Source organism: Crocuta crocuta, unplaced genomic scaffold (assembly GCF_008692635.1).
Source record: "Crocuta crocuta isolate KB4526 unplaced genomic scaffold, BGI_CrCroc_1.0 scaffold113, whole genome shotgun sequence".
NCBI classification, from domain to species: domain Eukaryota; kingdom Metazoa; phylum Chordata; class Mammalia; order Carnivora; family Hyaenidae; genus Crocuta; species Crocuta crocuta.
In genome coordinates, this window is record NW_027530368.1 from 10,915,144 (window position 1) to 10,933,756 (window position 18,613).

An 18,613-nucleotide genomic window follows, 5' to 3' on the forward strand; every position below is an offset into this window, starting at 1 on the left:
CATGACCTGAGCCGAAGTCGGCCGCCCAACCGACTGAGCCACCCATGCACCCTAAATTTATGCTTTCAATGGCAAAAAAAAAAAAAAGTTAACAATTTTAATTAAGGACCTTTATTAGATGTCATATAATTTTTTTTAGATGTCATATAATTAATGTTATGATATTTTATTTTTAAAGGAGAAAGGAGAGAAGACTACATAGAACAGGTAAAATACTTTTACTGTTTATTTTTAGAAAATTAAATTCCAAGAGAAAAGCATACTATATGTGATTATTTTCAACTCAGAAAAAGATGCCCACTGGTATACATTAATGAGAAAATATTTTTCTAGATAACTGTTCAGTTTTTTAGTATTTCAGGGCTGTAATTATTATTAAAATAGTTATTTTTGAAAATAAAATCTGCATTGTGGGATATGCACAAATGAAATTATATACATGAAATTTGCTTTATAATAATACAGTGGGGAGTAAGTAGGAGGATATACATGAATTGAAGTCACCATGAGTTGGTAATTGATGACGGTGGGTGATGAGTAAAACAAGCAGTTTAAATATACTATTCTGTCTACTCTGGTATATGTTTGAAAGCATCCAAAGTTAAAAGTTTAAAAATAAAAGGTTTATTATAATACTAACATGGTTTTCAAATTCATTTATATTTATGTATAATTTCATAAGTAATGCATGTGGGGTCTCTCTCCAAATTCTGCCATTTTAAATTCATTTTGAGGAAATATCAATGCTCTATTATAATAATTTCAAAAAGGTTAGGTCTAATTTGGAGAAAGTCTCATCATTTTATTAAAAGTTCTCAGTGGATTGTCATAGTAACTGATTCATTATGAGATGAGTTTGAATCATTGTTCTACAATTACTAGCATTATACTTTGGAAAATCAATTCATCTATGTATGCCTTAACTTTTTCATCCAGAAAACAGATAATTCCACATACCTCACAGGATTTTTACAAAGGGGTATTGTGACTATGTATGTGATAGGACTTTGTTAATTAATATGGAACTATACTAATGATAATAATTATTAAACCACTGTTTCAATCTACTATCTTTATAGATATATTTATAATAAAAATAATTTTATTTCTTGATTTGTTTAGAGAAAAAATTCCATGTTACAGTTGAATATACATTCATATAATCTACACTTAATTTGCTAAAGCTTAAAGAACCTTAACTATAAATTTTATATATTTTTTAAATAGGTTTTTTTCTTAAGAACACTTGTTAAAGAAGAAAACTGCATCCTGTCAAATCTTTACACACATCAACTTGAACACATAAGTGCACATGACATCCCATCAAGAAACTGATTTCCCAACGATCTTTCTGGAAGGGTTGTTATATAGAATAAGAAGAATATCAGTATGTGTACTAAAGTACAGGATGGCTATCATAACCTAATTTTCAGGCCATAAGTCTTCAAATTCAGATATTAATACAATTTAAATTCAGATTAGCACCAATCATATACACTTCATGTTAAATCTTCTAGTTTCTTGTTAAGGAAGACACAGATAAAATACAGATTATAAGAGCTTGTCATTATTGCTTACAAAAGGTATATCTCATTCAAAATTTTCATACACTGCATTTTAAATTATGATTTTATGTGTGTCTGTATAATTTTCTTTTAGTAACTATTTTTCAGCATATTTGTCTATCACCTATTTATTTAACTTTAACCAACTGAATATATTCGATAAGAACTAAGTTTTAAAAATAAAAAAAGAAAGCAAAGAAAATAACAAAATAAAATAATGCTATATATCTCTCAACTGCTGACTATGTGCTGGCACTGGTCTCAACACTTTAAATGTTTTAATTCAGTTAATTCTCACAACAACCATATGAGGTAAATATTACTATTAGTCCCATTTTATAGACAAGGAAACAGATACAGATAGTAAGTAACTTCCTCACAGTTTATAAAGTATCCTGCTGGAATTCAAACCCAAACAATCCTCTTCTAGACCAGAGCTTCTTGACCTCAGAGCTACTGACTTTTGGGGCTAGATAATTCTTCTGTTTTCGGGGAGCTGTCCTGTGCACTGTGGGCCTTAGCAGCATCCTTAGCTTCCATATACCAGATACTAGTAGCTACCCTACCCCAGTCATGACAACCAAATAACATCTCCAGACATGGTCAAGGGAGCAAAATGGCAAAATCACCCCCAGTTGAGAAACCCGTTCTTGAGTAAACCCTATACAACAGTGCCTCTCTAAAAACTACCCATATAGAAGTATGAAAAGCCAGAAAATAAAAAAAAGAAAAATCACCTATAATCCCACCATCCAGAGATAATCATTAACATTACCAGGTTTCAGACTTTTTAAGTTTCCCTCATTACATTCCTCTCCCTCCACCTACTCTCTCAGTCCTTAATTTTGTGTTAATCATTCCCTTGCTGGAAACCAACTTGACAATAAACTATTTTTTAAAAAATCATTCCCTTGCTATCTGTACAGTTTTCCAATATGTGGCTATATTCCTAAATAATGTAATATATAGTTTTACTTATTTCTGAACTTCATATAAGGTGAAACATAGTGTATTCTTTTAGTTACATGCTTTTTATCACTCAATACTATGTTTCTGAAATACATCCTTGCTGATATGTATTGATGTATGCTTATTCATTTCCACTGCCAATTGTTTTTACTGGATGAATATCATAAATTGTTCATCTACTCTGTTGATGGACATTTAGGTTGTCTTCAGTGTTTTCTATTATGCCCAGTGCTGCTATGAACATTTTCCTATATATCCCTAGGGTACATACCTGGGAAAAGAATTTCTGGTCAAGGCAATACATATCTTTAATTTTGATAAATCTTTTTTTAAAAAATTTTAATGTTTTATTTATTTCTGAGAGAGAGAGAGACAAGAGTGAGCAGGGAGGGTCAGAGAGAGGAGGAGATACAGAATCTGAAACAGGCTCCAGGCTCTGAGCTAGCTGTCAGAACAGAGTCCAACGTGGGGATCGAACCCACAAACTGTGAGATCATGACCTGAGCCGAAGTCAGACACTCAACTGACTGAGCCACCCAGGTGCCCCTAATATTGATAAATAATTCTAAATATTTCTCAAAGTAGTTTTACCAATTCACTTTCCAGTAGCCAAAGATAAGAGTTTCAACTGGTCTTGCTAATACTTACACTTAACATTCATATTTTTCCATTTCTGCCATTCCTACTAGCTATGAAATAGTTTATCACTGAGGTTTTAATTTGCTCTTGTCTGGGGCACCTGGGTGGCTCATTTGGTTAGGCATCCAACTTCAGCTCAGGTCATGATCTCACAACTCATGAGTTGCAGCCCCTTGTCATGCTCTGTGCTGACAGCTTGGAGCCTATAGCCTGCTTTTGATTCTCTCTCTCTCTCTCTCTCTCTCTGATAAACATTTAAAAATTTAAAAAAAGGGGCGCCTGGGTGGCTTAGTCGGTTAAGCGTCCGACTTTCGCTTGGGTCATGNTAAAAAAAAAATTATTTGCATTTGCCTGATTAATAAAATTGAACATCTATACCTATATTTCTGATTATTTATGATTCTTCATTCTAGAAATACCTAATTACTCTTTCACTCATTTCTCTTAGTTTCTTTGCCTTTTTCTCACTGATTTGTAATTTTTTATACATTCTGGAAACTAATCTTTTGTCAGTGTTACAAATAACTTCTTGTTTGTTGCCTGTCTCCTCCCTGTGTTTATGGTTGATAAAGAGAAATCCAACTGCATTAAAGATAACGTACTACCCTTCCCCTTTATGGTGTGTTTTTAATGTCTTAAGATGTTCCTCCCTTCTCCCAGTGTCACATACATATTCTATTACTAAAACTTTGCCTTTAACATTTATGTTTAACATAAATGTGGGTTTGTGTGTGCCTATTAATTACATGTATGCCCAGAATTAAAATGAAGTAATTCTAAACATATACAGGAAGTCGACTACTATTCTAAGTTAGAGCTTAACTCTTGCTTGGATAAGCAAAGTCCACAAATGGCCAAACAGATCAAGCATGACATGACCAAATTTATTTAAGTTGATTATATAATTAATTAGGCTCCACAGATACATCTTTTTTAGAAAGGGTGTCAGTGTAAACTGAAGAGATTTGTTCCATTCTTAAGAAACAGAGCAAACCAAACTTCTCAAAGTATAGATCAACAAACGACTTAGCCCTTGTATATTTAATTCTAAATCCCCAATTATACAAGTATAGCTAGGTATTATTCTTTCTATGGCAATTTTTTACACTTAAATGTCAAATTTCTATCATTCTCTTGCCTAAAACCAACAGCATAAAGTCCAAGCTCTTTAATATAGTACAAAAAACTCTCCATTCCTAACCTATGCCTTTCTCTCCAGTTTCATCTCCTGCTATTCACCACCCAAGAGTGTCTGAGTTGTTTCACTGCCATATATCCCTAATACCTGTTCTATCACTTTGGTGTACTCTAGATGTCAATAAATGCTGACTGAACCAAACTAGACCTATATAAACTTAGGTAGCTTATCATTAACACTATTTCTTCCAACTTTTTATTATGAAAAATTTCAAATACACAAAAAAAGTTGTGAGAATTGTAATCATCCACATAACTACTACCCAGATTCTACATTTATTGCTTTATAATAATTGCTTTATCATGTATCTGCCCATCAACCAATCCTTCTATCAATCCATCTTATATTCTGATACCAAGTAAATGACAAACATCCATACACTTCATGCCTTTACCCACTTTAGCATGCACAGCATTAACTGCAGTATAAGATTTGTTTATAATCTTCCCCTCCCCGTAAGTAGACACAACAAAATGCACAGATCTTAAGTGTTCTGTTATAATTTAGTTTCTCTTGAGATCTCATAAATCTTTCACCTTTTAAGTGTTCCATTATATTAGTGTGTGTGTTATACATAACATATGTTATACTCATACTATTATAGATTATCTATCTCTGTCAATCCCCAGAGGACTTTTACCCAAACACTTTGAGTTCATATTCTGTTCAGCCCTACAGCTATTTTCTGGTTAAGGTAAGGAATGATACTGTTTTTAATCCCTGCTTGTTTTAACCATAACTTAGCTTTAGTTCTCATCAGAATATGAACTTTAATTCTAAGAAATTCTTTAGATAGAATCTTCTGGGTAATATATAGAGAACTCCAGGTATACAGTTCTCTGATGCTTTGAATTAGCTGGCTGTCAAAACCTTTGTTACTAGAGTAGCTACATTTTTCTCAAATAGTATACATTACTGTCTACTTACAAAACTCAAGAAAAAGTTTGTTCTTCAGATTTCCCTGTTCACCTTCTCCTTTGTGAAAAATATGAAAATGGAATTATGTTCCATGTCTTAACTTCAAGTAACTACCATCTGAAGACAATTTATATCAGTCTTTCTGAAAACAAACAAAAAATGCTCCGACAGTTTTTCCCTGCAATAAGAAGGCAATTCCACAAATGCTTAACTCCTCCTCACTTTTAAAATTTATAGATCTTCACAGTTATCTTACTAACCTCCAGTATCCTGCAATTTGGTAGACGGCTCTCTAATAGATGTGGTACACTTTAAATTTCTTACCTACTTTCTCCAGAACTTTTTTGAAAAACACATTTAAACAGATCTTAACAGATACAGTTCAAGAGTCAATCACAGTGAAGAAAAAACAAATTAGAAAAGTCATGAATGATTAAAATGGTGGATTTTGTTATGTACATTTCACTACCATTAAAAGTAAATAAATAAAACTACTAGAAATGTAGCTGGCTCTTGGGAAGATTTTGGGAAGAATTTGTACTGACAAAGCTGAGGAAAAGAATTTGATTTCTCCATTAAACTTTAATAGATCAATTTAGAAGAGGATAACTTGGGCTTGCATGATGGAATACATTTCTAGGTATGGAGCATACCTCTTGTTTAACACTGACTTCAGTCATTAACAATAGGGAATAAATTGTGCAGTCATATATCTATATTGTTTTACCTGTACTACTCAATGGCACACTGTCTGGAAAAAACCTTAGACTTAGAAATGCCAGAAACTCATTTTTTTAATGTGGAATTATGACAGATATACCAATCTGCTGTTTACACTGCTTTTTGCCCTTCTATCATCCAGCAACGTGGATTCCAGCCAGAAGAGAGCAGTATGAATAGAACAAAGTGTATTTGTGTGTGTGTGTGTGTACTGTCAATATGTAAATATTAGGAATATATACACACATATAATATTTATTTACATATGTATTTACATGTAATATTTATTTACATATAAAGTATATTCATACATATGTATATACCCATATTTACATGTCGATGCAAATATGTTTACATATTGACAATTATCCATGTTAATAAGGAGCACCTTATATAACTCAAGTTTAAGTATGTAATTTCTAAAAGTGTGATAAAATTAGCAATTTTTGGTTCATTGACACCTGTATCATAAAGCTTATTAATCTACTTGATGGATAACAACATCTTCAAATATTTGTTAAGATGGTATTAGTGCTAAACTTGTATCATACTTATCTCTCTCCTCAAAGGGTAATGTTTAAAAAATACCTTTAAATATATCAACCTATTACCTAAACAGGAAAGTTAGATAAACTATTAGGTAGAAAACAAAAGGGCCAACACAGCCATAAATAGTGATCATTCTTCACAGATATGAACCAATTTATCTTAATATTTCTGACCTACCTACTTTCTGAAAGATCTGGGGTTGAGTTCACAAAATTATTTTATATACAATATCTAAAATAAAATTACACAAAGCAAAGATCAATTAAAATTTGCAAAGTAAGAAATGTTGCTGAATATCTGGGCTATTACATACAAATTAAAAAGGAGTTTAGCTCTGAATTTGTGGAGGCTAAGGTAAAAAGGGGAAACAAGTTTAGTTGGGGAGGCATCATGGTATAATAGAAAGAATGTAGGATTTATAGGCAAACTATCTCAATTCCACTTGTTTCCACTACTTCCTCACTGTCACATCCTCTTCATACCTATTTCGTAAACTGTAAATTTGGCACAGTTATATTTAACAACATCATAGGACCTTCACTGCCATATCAAATTAGGTAATGTGAAAGCATTTTGAAATTCCAAAACACCATTATTATTGCCTTTAATGACTTAATTATGAAGTATGCAAACAGTAAATTCAACTAAAAGGAAACATTTTTCTAGCATTGGATTCACACTCAAGAATGCTTGGACACTGGCAGCCTCCTTGGGATTCTGTCTCTCCCTCTCTCTGCCCCTCTTCTGCTTGCTCTCTCTCTCTCTCTCTCTCTCATAAACAAAGAATGCTTGTGTTAGAAACTAAACATTCTTCAAGAAGAGTTTTGAAAAAGAAATCCTATTCAGATAGACGTTTTCATTATAAGTCTTCTATAAAAGCTGGAATTATACTGAATCACAATTCAGTGAAGACTATACTGTTGAAAGGTGAGAGGACATGTTCTGAGCACCTTTCTGATGGCTGACTTAACACAGAGAAGGCTAGACAATGAGATAGTTAGCTTATCTATTAACCTGTCTCTCATACGTACCAGAAGCCTCAAGCCAACCTTCGGTAACTGATACATTGTAGTCAACTTAAGATTTCATTTTCTAGAAAGAATATCAAGCAACACAACTCTGGAATACTGATTAAAAATAAATCTGGGCTATTACCAAATATGTAAGAAGCAGAGTTAACAGCTAATAGTGAAACTTGAGTAACTGGACAACTTGCTTAAGAAAGCATCTCCTGTCACACAGGGGTGGACTACTGACATGCCGGTAGAAAAGAGCCTTAAAAGACAGAGTAAGGCAATCATAGGAGTTCATCATAAAGTAGCCTGTGGAACGAACGTTCCTTGTTAGTACATTAAAAAAAAAAAAAAGCCAAAGTGGAAAAGGCAGCTCAGAGAAATAGAAACTAANACGCACCTCAGAGAAATAAAAACTAAATTCTAACCCAGGTCTGCCACTACATGAGTAATTATGGATAAAACACTAAACCAATATAAGCCTTGGTTTCCTCATCTGTAAAATGAAAGGACTACAAATTAGGAAACTTTCTTCTCTCACTAAAATAGAACACTTCTGGGATTTAATTATTGTTGAACCAAATAAGAAATGTTAAAAAAGACCATTAGGGGAAACCTAATGTAAAATAATGAGATGATCACTTAGTATTAAAAATATGTACATCTGTATTAATTAAGTGAGGAACAGGTCAAAATCCAGTTTGGAGCAAAACAAAGCTTAACTTGTCTGCAGAATTTGATTATGAAAGTCTACGTATATTTAAAAGAAAGTGACCTGGTATCACCCAACATTAGGTAACAGCAATAGGGTGTGGCTTAGAAAATGCACCTAAGAGTATGTTGAAATCAAATAAGGGTCTGGGGAAAACCCTTTTATTTCAGTAAATTATTACAGGAATTAACATGTAGCCATTCAGTCAAGGGTGAGCACAGTTTCAGCTCTTAATAAAATGAAGATCAGCCTCCACCAAAACCACAACTTCCTGTTCCAAACAAAATCATCTCCTCCCAAAATAGGAAATAAAGAAAGCAAAACTACCAATTCTATTGTTTATTAGAGGCCTAAAATTTTATAAGCTTTGGTCCAGTAATTATATTTCTGTAACTCCAAACCAGAGAAATAATCCTAAACACAGAAAAAAACTTCATGCCTAATAATGTTCTTTAAACATTTTCTATCACTGGGTTACTTATTTAAAAAAAAAAAAAGTAAACTGAGAACAACATAGATTTAACAACAACAAAAAGGAATAGTTGAGTAAAGCTACAATATTTAATGAAATAAAATTAAGCCATTAAGAACAAACACTGGAAGCAATGAAAAGTGTTCAAAGTGAGGCAAAACCCTCCAAAACCTATAGAATTATATATATGATTTCAACTCTGTTTAAAAAAGCAAATAAAACATATGTGGAAAAAAAGACACTGGAAGCAAATACATGTTAAACCACAATTTTATATGACTGGTGGGACTATGGGTAAATGTTTATACTTTACTCTGTTCCAAATTCTTTTTAATGAATTTACTTTATTTCAAATTACAGTTAAATAACTGTGTATACAAAATTATTATACAATGTATATACAATATATACATTATTTCATTAATCATAAAAATATTCCTCTAAGTTGAATAAGGCACAAATCAATGTTATTTGTCATGGAGCACACTTTCATGGAAATCCTGAAATGCCCTGAAGTAAGCCGTACAAATAGGATGAATTTTTAAGGAAACTCTTCAAAGGAAAAGACTTTTTTAAAGTCCTTGGAGATTCTTGAGAAGTTAATTCTAAGATTCCTACTTTTGAAAATATAATTCTTAACATAAGAACATATATACATCAACAATATGGCTGAACCAGATGACATATCGAGTATATAAAAATCTGGCCTTCGGCAACAGTTATAACCAGATATTAGAAAAATAATTTACCTAAGATGTCTGTCATTTAGTCAAGAAGACCAAAAGCTAAATCCAAGTTTCTTGATGACCATTCTACTGGTGGAGAAAACAGAGTCTGGGATAGTAGCTTATAAGCCAAGAATTGGAACTTATGGTTTTTAAAAAGCTGGTGCTTTCAATGTTTTTGTTTTTAAATTGAAAGCTACTTAAATCTCCTGAACTTGCCAGCACACACACACATAAGCCTCCAGCAATATTAAATTTCTCATTCTTCTTGTTACTTGTTTTTCCAGGTAGTTTTTTTTTTTTTTTTTTTTTNCTGGTTAGTACTTGGATGGGAGGATTCACAGGCACATGAATACATACATATTTCCCTTATGTGCCAACCCCACACCTGTTTCCTTCTAGACAGAACAAATTTCTGAAAGGCAGAAAGAACTTTCAAGATATAATTAAGGAGTAACTTTGAATTCTTTAAATAATAGTAATGTCTCCAATTATGACATGTTAGTTTAAGAACGAACCACCATCCCTACTCTCTTTACTTTTCTTCTTTACCATTTCAACTCCTAGTAGGTTATCTCCAAACTTTAAAAAACGCCCCCACTGTACTGTTTTTCAAATACTGCTCACCTTTGGTATCATGTTTAAACATTCTCCAATTTCAGAATCCTATGATTAATTCTTTGTGTATCTACTTAATGGGGTAGGGGGAAGGTGATAAAGTAAAAAACAGAAAATGGATCAAGTTCTTGTATCTTTGCAGATTCATAAAATTTTATAACGGCTTAGAAAACCATGATCTTTTCTATGAAACATTACCTCAAGAGCCACTCTCAGATACTCAGCCAAACACCTAAATTAAGAAATAGACTTTGGGAAGAGACACTATTATAAAATCAAATACATAGACTCAAAAATGAGGACCCACAATTTGCAACTTTTCATTGCAGGACACTTTACGTGCTTCCAAATTTCAACTAACATTTGTCCTTTACTTTTTTATGCTTTATATATTATTAATCTTTACTGATGTTTATGAATACCATATCAAAATTTTAACAGTAAGCTAAATACACAGTTCTCTTATTTACATATATACAGTGCATTTTTAACTTTTATTTTGTTTCAATGTTTTCTAATATTTATAATAAAAATACTAACATAAATATTAAGTCAAATATAGTTTAGTTTCTGCATAAACATGATTTTAATTGTTTTTATTTGTTTACTTTCAGGAACTTGGAGATGGTGGTTCTCTCAGAATGGTTCACTTTGGTTTGGTGTAAACAATGAGAAACTTTCATTTTACTTAAATAAAAACAACACAGTTCTCACAAATAAATTTTTCATGGCATCATACAAATTAAAATCTCCCTGTGCAGACTAAAAAGAGGAACCACAAGATGAATTAGTTAAGTATTTTAAATTCAGAATATTCTCAAGTTAAATTTTATTAGTTTCAAAAACATGTAGCTCACCAAAAGTGATTCTAAGTAGAACTCCTTATTTTCAGTAATGTAAAATTTTTGAAGTTTCTTAAATTATATATTATTAGGTATAAATGGTAAAATATTTAAATTTGGTTCTCCCAAGAATTTTAAACATTTCCTTTGTGAACTTGTTTACATTATTAATTTGCATTATGAATAAGATATTTACTAAACAAATTTCAGCCCAGACCCACTGCTGGGAGAGTTTTCTATGGCTCTCTTAAATTATTGCTTTGAGGCAAAGAATGCCCCTTGGGGCCAGATACTATCTCCCTCTGGAGCACAGGGCAGACATGCTTACTGTTCATTTGAAAAGCTCTGTTTTGAGGACATCTGGGTGACTTAGGGGTTGGGCCTCCAACTCTTGATTTCGGCTCAGGTCATGATCACATGGTTTGTGGGTTTGAGCCGCATGTGGGGCTCTGTGCTGACAGTGCAGAGCCTGCTTGGGATTCTTTCTCTCTCTCTGCTCCTCACCTGCTCTTTCTCTTAAAAATAAATAAACTTCTTTTAAGAAGTTTGGTTTTGCTTTTAAAGATTCTATTTTTAAGATATCTATACCTCCCAACTTGGGGCTCAAACTTACAACCCCGAGACCAAGAGTCACATGATCTACCAACAAGCCAGGCAGTCTCCCTGCCCATGTGAAAAGAATTAAAGTTCCCTAAACTCAGAATTCCTATCCTTTACACAGCCTACCTAGTGTGCAGGTGTCATCTGACTTTCCTGACATCACCACACAGGAATGGGCTTAGGAATCAATGCCCCCTCCCACCAAAACTTGACACTATAGCTATTACTATTATGAATAACAAACCATCTTTTGTTCCTGACTCTCGAGTCTCATGTCTTCTACCAGCATGCAATTGTTGCTTGATAATTTCTTAGCTTACAAGTAGGGTAAAAAATCTCAAGCCCTTCACAGTTCTTGACATCCATTCATTAGGCAGATAGCATATATTTTAGAATAGTCCATGTCTATAAATAATCAACATTTTTTTCAAATGTTGTACATGAGGTAAATTATACATTTCAATCTTATAGTTAGAAGTTAATTAGATTGAAGGCTTTTATACTTCAGATTTTTCTCCTTACTTCCTATTCATCTGTACCTCTACCAGATGGTATGATGAAGAAAGGAAGTAAAACTCAGATTTTTCAGTCTGCTGCTGCTCTGCAAAAGGTTTAGTAATACATAGTATATGAACCACACTAAAAAGAGATGTAGAGTTACCAACAAATTTTCATTTTACTACTCTGATCCCTAGCATAATAAAAAGTTAACTAATGTTTTTAAAGAAAGAATTATATCGAGAAATATATGGTTTTGTCAAGACTGCAACATGTTCTCCATATTTTCTAATAAACAGTCATTAACCAAAAATACAAACTACATTTCCTGATATACCATATCATTTTGTTCATTTCACCACTGTCTCTACAACGATGTGAGAGACTGGTAGAAAAGTTCAGTATTATTTCTATGTTCTATGTGAGCAGACATAGTATATGCTAAATAGATATAGTCTATGCTAAAAACTAAAAATGTAAATGAGACATTAAGGGGCACCTGGGTGGCTCAGTCAGTTAAGCATCAGTTAAGTCGGTTAAGCTTTTTGACTATTCTACAAAATTCTCAAATCTCAAATAATTTCCACTATAATTCATATTAGCTATGACATTTTGCCTTTTACTAGAATAAACTGTGTTTGCAATACTCTTATTTAAATGGTTTTGGTTCAAAAGAAAAGCCAAATAACCCAAATTGATATTATACTTTTTTGTTACTGAGTATCTATGCATTAGTAAAAACAAAGATTATCAAATTTGCAAATAATTTTATATTGTAAAACTGTATTATGTTATTTAAAAATAAAGTATATAAAGATAGACATATAGACCAATGGAAGAGAATTCAAAGCCCAGAAATAAACCCTCACATATGTAATCAAATGATTTTCAGTAAGAGTACTATGACCATTCAATGAGGAAAGGGCAGTTTTCAACAAATGGTGCTGGGAAAACTGGATATTCAAATAACAGAGAATGAGGAGGAACTCTTATCTTGACGAGACAAAAAAATTAACTCAAAATGGATCAAAGACCTAAATTTTAAGACCTGCATTGTATAATAAAACTCTTAGAAGGAAATATGGGGAAAAGCTTCATTACACCCTATTTGGCAGTGATTTCTTGGAATGGACACCAAAAGCATAGACAACAAAAGTTAAGATAAACTGAATGACATCACTATTTAAAACTTTATGCCTCAAAAGATACCATCATCAGAGTGGAAAATGTAACCCATGGAATGGGAGAAAATATTTACAAATCAGAGATGTGGTAAGAACTCCAACAACAATGAAAAAGCAAAGAATCCTATTAATAAATGGGCAACAAACTTGAATAGACTTTTCTCTAAATGTAATACACTAATCACATGAAAAGATACTTATTATCATCATTATTAGGGAGATACAAATCAAAACTACAATCAGATACTACATCATCACATTAGAATGGCTACTACTAAAAAAAAAAAAGATAAAAGAAAACAAGTGTCAGCAAGTATATAGAAAACCGGAACCCTTGTGAATTCTTGATTAGAAGATAAAATGGTACATGCGCTACAGAAACCATACAGTAGTTCCTCAAAAAATTATAAATAAAATTGCCATCCAGCAATTCCACCTCTGGTGTATACCCAAAAGAATATAAAGTAGCAACTCACATGTTTGTACACCTATGTTCATAGTAGCATTATTCACCAAAGCCAAAAGATGGAAATAACTGAAGTGTCCAACAAAGTATAAAAAAATGAACAAAATGTGGTATATACATACAATGGAATGCTCAGTCTTAAAGGCAATGCTGACACATGCCATAGCATGGATGAACCTGAAGAAATCATGCTAAGTGAAATATACAGTGACAAAAAGACAAATGCTATGTGATTTCACTTACAGGAGGTATCTAGGGTAGTCAGATTCATAGTAGCAGAAAGTAAAATAATGGTTGCCATGGGTTGGGCAGTAGGGGAATCCAAGATTGCTTAACAGGCTTAGAGTTTCGGTTTTGTTAGATAAAAAAAAAATTCTGAAGACTGGCCACACAATGATGTGGATATACTTAACGCTACCAAACTGTACAATTAAAATTGGTTAAGATGATAAATTTTATGTTTATATGTATTTTATCACAATTTTTAAAATTTGTGTGTATCATATGATTTTACTTTATTATATGACTTGGGAGGCTCTGAAAAAAGTACATGGAGATCAATTATCTCTTTAAATAACTAGTTAAATTTGAGAAGTAATAAGAGTTTTCTAAATTTTAGTAATTTAGATGTACAGTCCTAGTTAAATAACATCAATTTGCTTTAAGTAATGGGGATTAAAGCACAATTCTTAAAAAAAAAAAGATAAAGAAAGATTTTAGACACTCTGGAAAACAGTATGGAAGTTCCTCAAAAAATTCAAAATAAAACTACCCTATGACCCAGCAATTGCACTATTAGGTATTTATGCAAGGGATACAGGCATGCTGTCTCAAAGGAGTATATGTGCCCCACTGTTTATTAGCAGAACTATCAACAACAGCCAAAGAATGGAAAGAGCCCAAATCCCCATCAATGTATGAATGGATCAAAAAGATGTGAGGTGTGTGTGTGGACACACACATACATACACAATGGAGTATTACTCGGCAATCAAAAGGATGCAATCTTGCCATTTGCAATTATGTGGGTGGAACTAGAGGGTAGTATGCTAAGCAAAATTAGTCAGCAAAAGAAAAATATCATCTGACTTCACTCAGATGAAGACTTTAAGACACATAACAGATGAACATAAGGGAAGCAAAAATAATATAAAAACAGGGAGGGAGACAAAACATAAGAGACTCTGAAATATAGAGAACAAACAGAGGGTTACTGGAGGGGTTGTGGAAGAGGGGAAGGGCTAAATGGATAAGGGGCATTAAGGGATCTACTCCTGAAACCACTGTTATCCCATATGCTAATTTGGATGTAAATTTTAAAAAATAAATTAAAAAAAAAAAAGAAAAACACGAGGGAGGGGGAAACAGATTTTAGAGACTTTGGGAAGACACTGAAGTAGGAGAATCCTGAATTCACCTCCTCCCATGAACTCATCAAGGGTGCAACTACTTATGCAACTCACGCTGAAAATGACCTAAAGACTAACAGACCAGCTCTTCCACAGCTAAAAACGTAAAGAAAAACCGACATCAGGAATAGTATGAAGGCCAAAGATGTGGCTGGGAATTAAACCCCCAGGACAGTGACCCATTAGCAAGTGAAATATCAAAAGCATATAGGTCATTCCTGAGGAGCTAGGGGATCAAGCCCCACATTAGGCATTCCTCACTCTGGGGATCTGTGATGGGAAGACAAGCCCCCATTATGTCTGGCTTTGAAAATCAGGATTTAACTCCAGAAGCTTTGAAAATTAGCAGACCTTGACTCCAGGAGGACCAGAGGGTTACAGAAGTGAGATTCTGCTCTTAAAGAACCAGCACACTAGAGCATTCACTCCCAACACCCAGCAGAGAGGCAGCAGTTTAAAAAGCATCTGGGCTCTACATGAAAGAAATTTATTACTGACTAATTTTAGGGCATATGCCGGAAGAGTAGGAATCAGTAGGAACTTTACTGGAAACGGAATTGCTGATGAACGCCATTATTCTTGCCCTTTGTCAGCCCAGCCAGTCCAATATTGGCAGGAGACAGTATTGACAATCTCTAACTTGCTAGCCTGCTTACCCATCCTCAACATTCCTGTGGAAAGATGCACCCCACCCAACTTGCCCACCCAACGGGCACCCCTCAAAAATGTCTCCTGCCTCCATAAGGGGGGGGGGCAGTACCACCGCCCAGCAAGTCCACAACAGATATAGCAGAGCTTGTCAGCCAGCTGTGCCAGAGACTAATCCCACCAACCAGCACACCTTCAGCAGCAGTAGCTGTGAACAGACCTGCTCACCAGCATGCAGGCTACTAGTAGTGACACCCAGTCACTGTAGCCAGCCAGTCTGGGGGGCCAGCCCCCTAATCAGAATGTTTACAGAACCAGTGGCCCTGTCACAACAGGAAGATGCATGCAGCTTACCCAGGAGACACTCCTGAAGGGTCTGACTGTGGTGACCAGCAGAGCACACTACTGGGCCCCTGAAATAGCCTGTACACATGACCCCTATTTTTAAGGCCAGGAGACATAGCTGACCTACCTAATAAATAGAAACAAACACAGACAGTCAGACAAAATGAAAAATACAAAAGAATATAACCTAAATAAAAGAACAGGACATAATCCACAAAAAAGAACTAAATAAAATGGAGGTAAGCAATCTACTGATGAAGAGTTTAAAGTAACGTTTGTAAAGATGCTCACCAGACTTCAGAGAAAAGAAGATGAATTCAGTGAGAACATTAACAAACATATAAAATAAGACAGAAAAGCAGCTGAAGAATATAGTAACTGAAATAAAAAATACACTAGAGGGAATTGAAAGCAGATTAGGGAATGCATAATATCAGATTAGCAATCTGAAAGACAGGGTAGTAGAAACCATCCAAGATGAACAGCAAAAAGGGAAAAGAGAATTTTAAAAATGAAGATAGGTTAAGATACCTCTGGGACTGTATCAAGCATACTAACATTCATATTATAGGGGTTCCAGAAGGAAAAGAGAGACAAAAAAAAGATAGAAAATTAATTTAAAGGAATAATAGATGAAAACTTCCCTAATCAGGGGGAAGGGAACAAATATTGAGATCCAGGAAAACAAAGACCTAAACAATACGAACCAAGAAGATCGACACTAAGACACATAATAATTATAACGGCAAAAATTAAGAAAAGGAGAGAATCTGAAAGTAGCAAGAAAAAAAAACAATTAGTTACATACAAAGAGAAACATCAGCTATCAGCTGATTTCTCAGCAGAAACTCTGTAAACCAGAAAGGAGAGGCAAGATATATTCAAAATGCTGAATAAAAAAAAAACCTATAGCCAAGCGTACTCCACCAAGCTTATCATTTAGAACTGCAGGAGAGATAAAGCATTTCCCAGAAAAACAAAACTTAAACAAGTTCATCACCACTAAACCAGACACAGAAAAAATGTTAAAGGGGTTTCTTTAATCAGAAAAGGAAAAGGCATAAGTAAAAGTAAGAATATTCTGAAAGGAAAAATCACATTGGTAAAAGCAAACTTATAACAGACATACTGTATCAGTCACTTATGATAGGAGTATGAAGTTTTAGAAAACAAAGGTAGTAAAACCAATTGTGTCTATGGAAATTAGTTCAGACATGCAAAATAAAAGATGTAAATAAGACATCATATTCCTAAAACATGGAGAGGGGAGTAAAAATGTAGTGCTTTTAGGATGTGTTCAAACATAGGTAACATCAACTTAAAATGGACTACTAAAGGATTACATAGGAGGTTATGTATGAATATCATGGTAGCCATGACCAAAAACCTATAAAAGATACACTAAGGAAGTCAAGCATAACACTAAAGCCATCAAATCACAAGGAAAGAGAGCAAAAGAAGGAACAGATAACTACAAAATAACCAGAACATATTTAACAAAGTGGCAACAAGTACATAACTATTAACAATAAATTAAACAGACTACATGCTCTAATCAAAAGAAATAAAGTGACTAAATGGATTTTTTTTTAAAACACCAATCTGTATGCTGCCTACAAGAGACTCACTTTAAATCAAAAGACACATACAAGCTGAAAGCAAAGGGATTGATACAAAATCTTAAACCATGGAAATAGAAGCAAAAAAAAAAATAGCTGTGGGTAGTAATACTTTTATCAGACAAAACAGATTAAAACAAAGATTGTGGGAGGAGTTAAGATGGCAGAGAAGTAGGGGGACAGGGATTTTCCTTATCCCTCAAACACAGCTATATTGAGGTCAGATCACTTGGAACACCCAGGAAATCAAACTGTGAAGTGGCAGAAGGATCTCTACAGGTGGAGGGAGACAGGTTGGCGGGATCAAGGTGCATGTATGTGAACTGGGGGAGATAAAATGACATTAAGCATGGAGAGGAGGGGGGCCCTTTCTGTGCAGAAACAAAAAGGAGAGAAAAAGAGAGGACTTCGGTTTCTAGTTAGCACAAGATGAAAACCTCTCCATCTGGGGAATGAGAAATATGGAGAACGCCAGTTTCAAAAGTTCACAACTTTCTCCAGACCAAAGCCACAGACATGTGCCAGCACCTGCAGGAGAAAGAGCTGGTCCTGGGGCTCTGCAGCAGTCTCAGGGGCACATGAGAGAGAACAGTCGCCTTCCTTGAGTACTATGGGAAGAGGGTTTATTGCCTTCCAAAAGACAAAAGACCCTGCAGTCACAAAAGGCCTTTTATCTGTAGGGCTGAGTGGTGCTACCCTCAGAACAGGGTCCAAGATGTGCAGGGTTCTTTAAGACATCAAGTTTTGAATGCCAGCTGAGTGCCTAGGAGGCACAGGAGACTATGGAGCAGGACAAACTGACTGTCCACACTATTCTGTGATGGCTGCCTGAACAGTGTGGTTTGAGACACCTTCTTAGGAAGAAGACATGAGAGGGGGGGGGGGGGGTTTTTTTCCCCAACAC

General features: G+C 34.2%; 1 protein-coding gene across 3 annotated transcripts in view; it reads left to right on the plus strand.

The window, feature by feature from the left end:
• The window catches only part of WDPCP (WD repeat containing planar cell polarity effector), a 390,456-nt gene extending 379,510 nt beyond the window's left edge, over nt 1–10,946 (plus strand). For 2 of the 3 annotated variants that reach the window (XM_077766437.1, XM_077766436.1), the window contains 2 exons: nt 179–207; nt 10,713–10,945. In XM_077766437.1, the coding sequence (XP_077622563.1) occupies nt 179–207; nt 10,713–10,763 (80 nt within the window). In that variant the 3' untranslated portion in view covers nt 10,764–10,945. Of the gene's footprint in view, nt 1–178; nt 208–10,712 lie in introns of all 3 variants that reach the window. The other variant, XM_077766434.1, reaches the window with a different exon arrangement.
• Nucleotides 10,947–18,613: the final 7,667 nt, after the last annotated feature.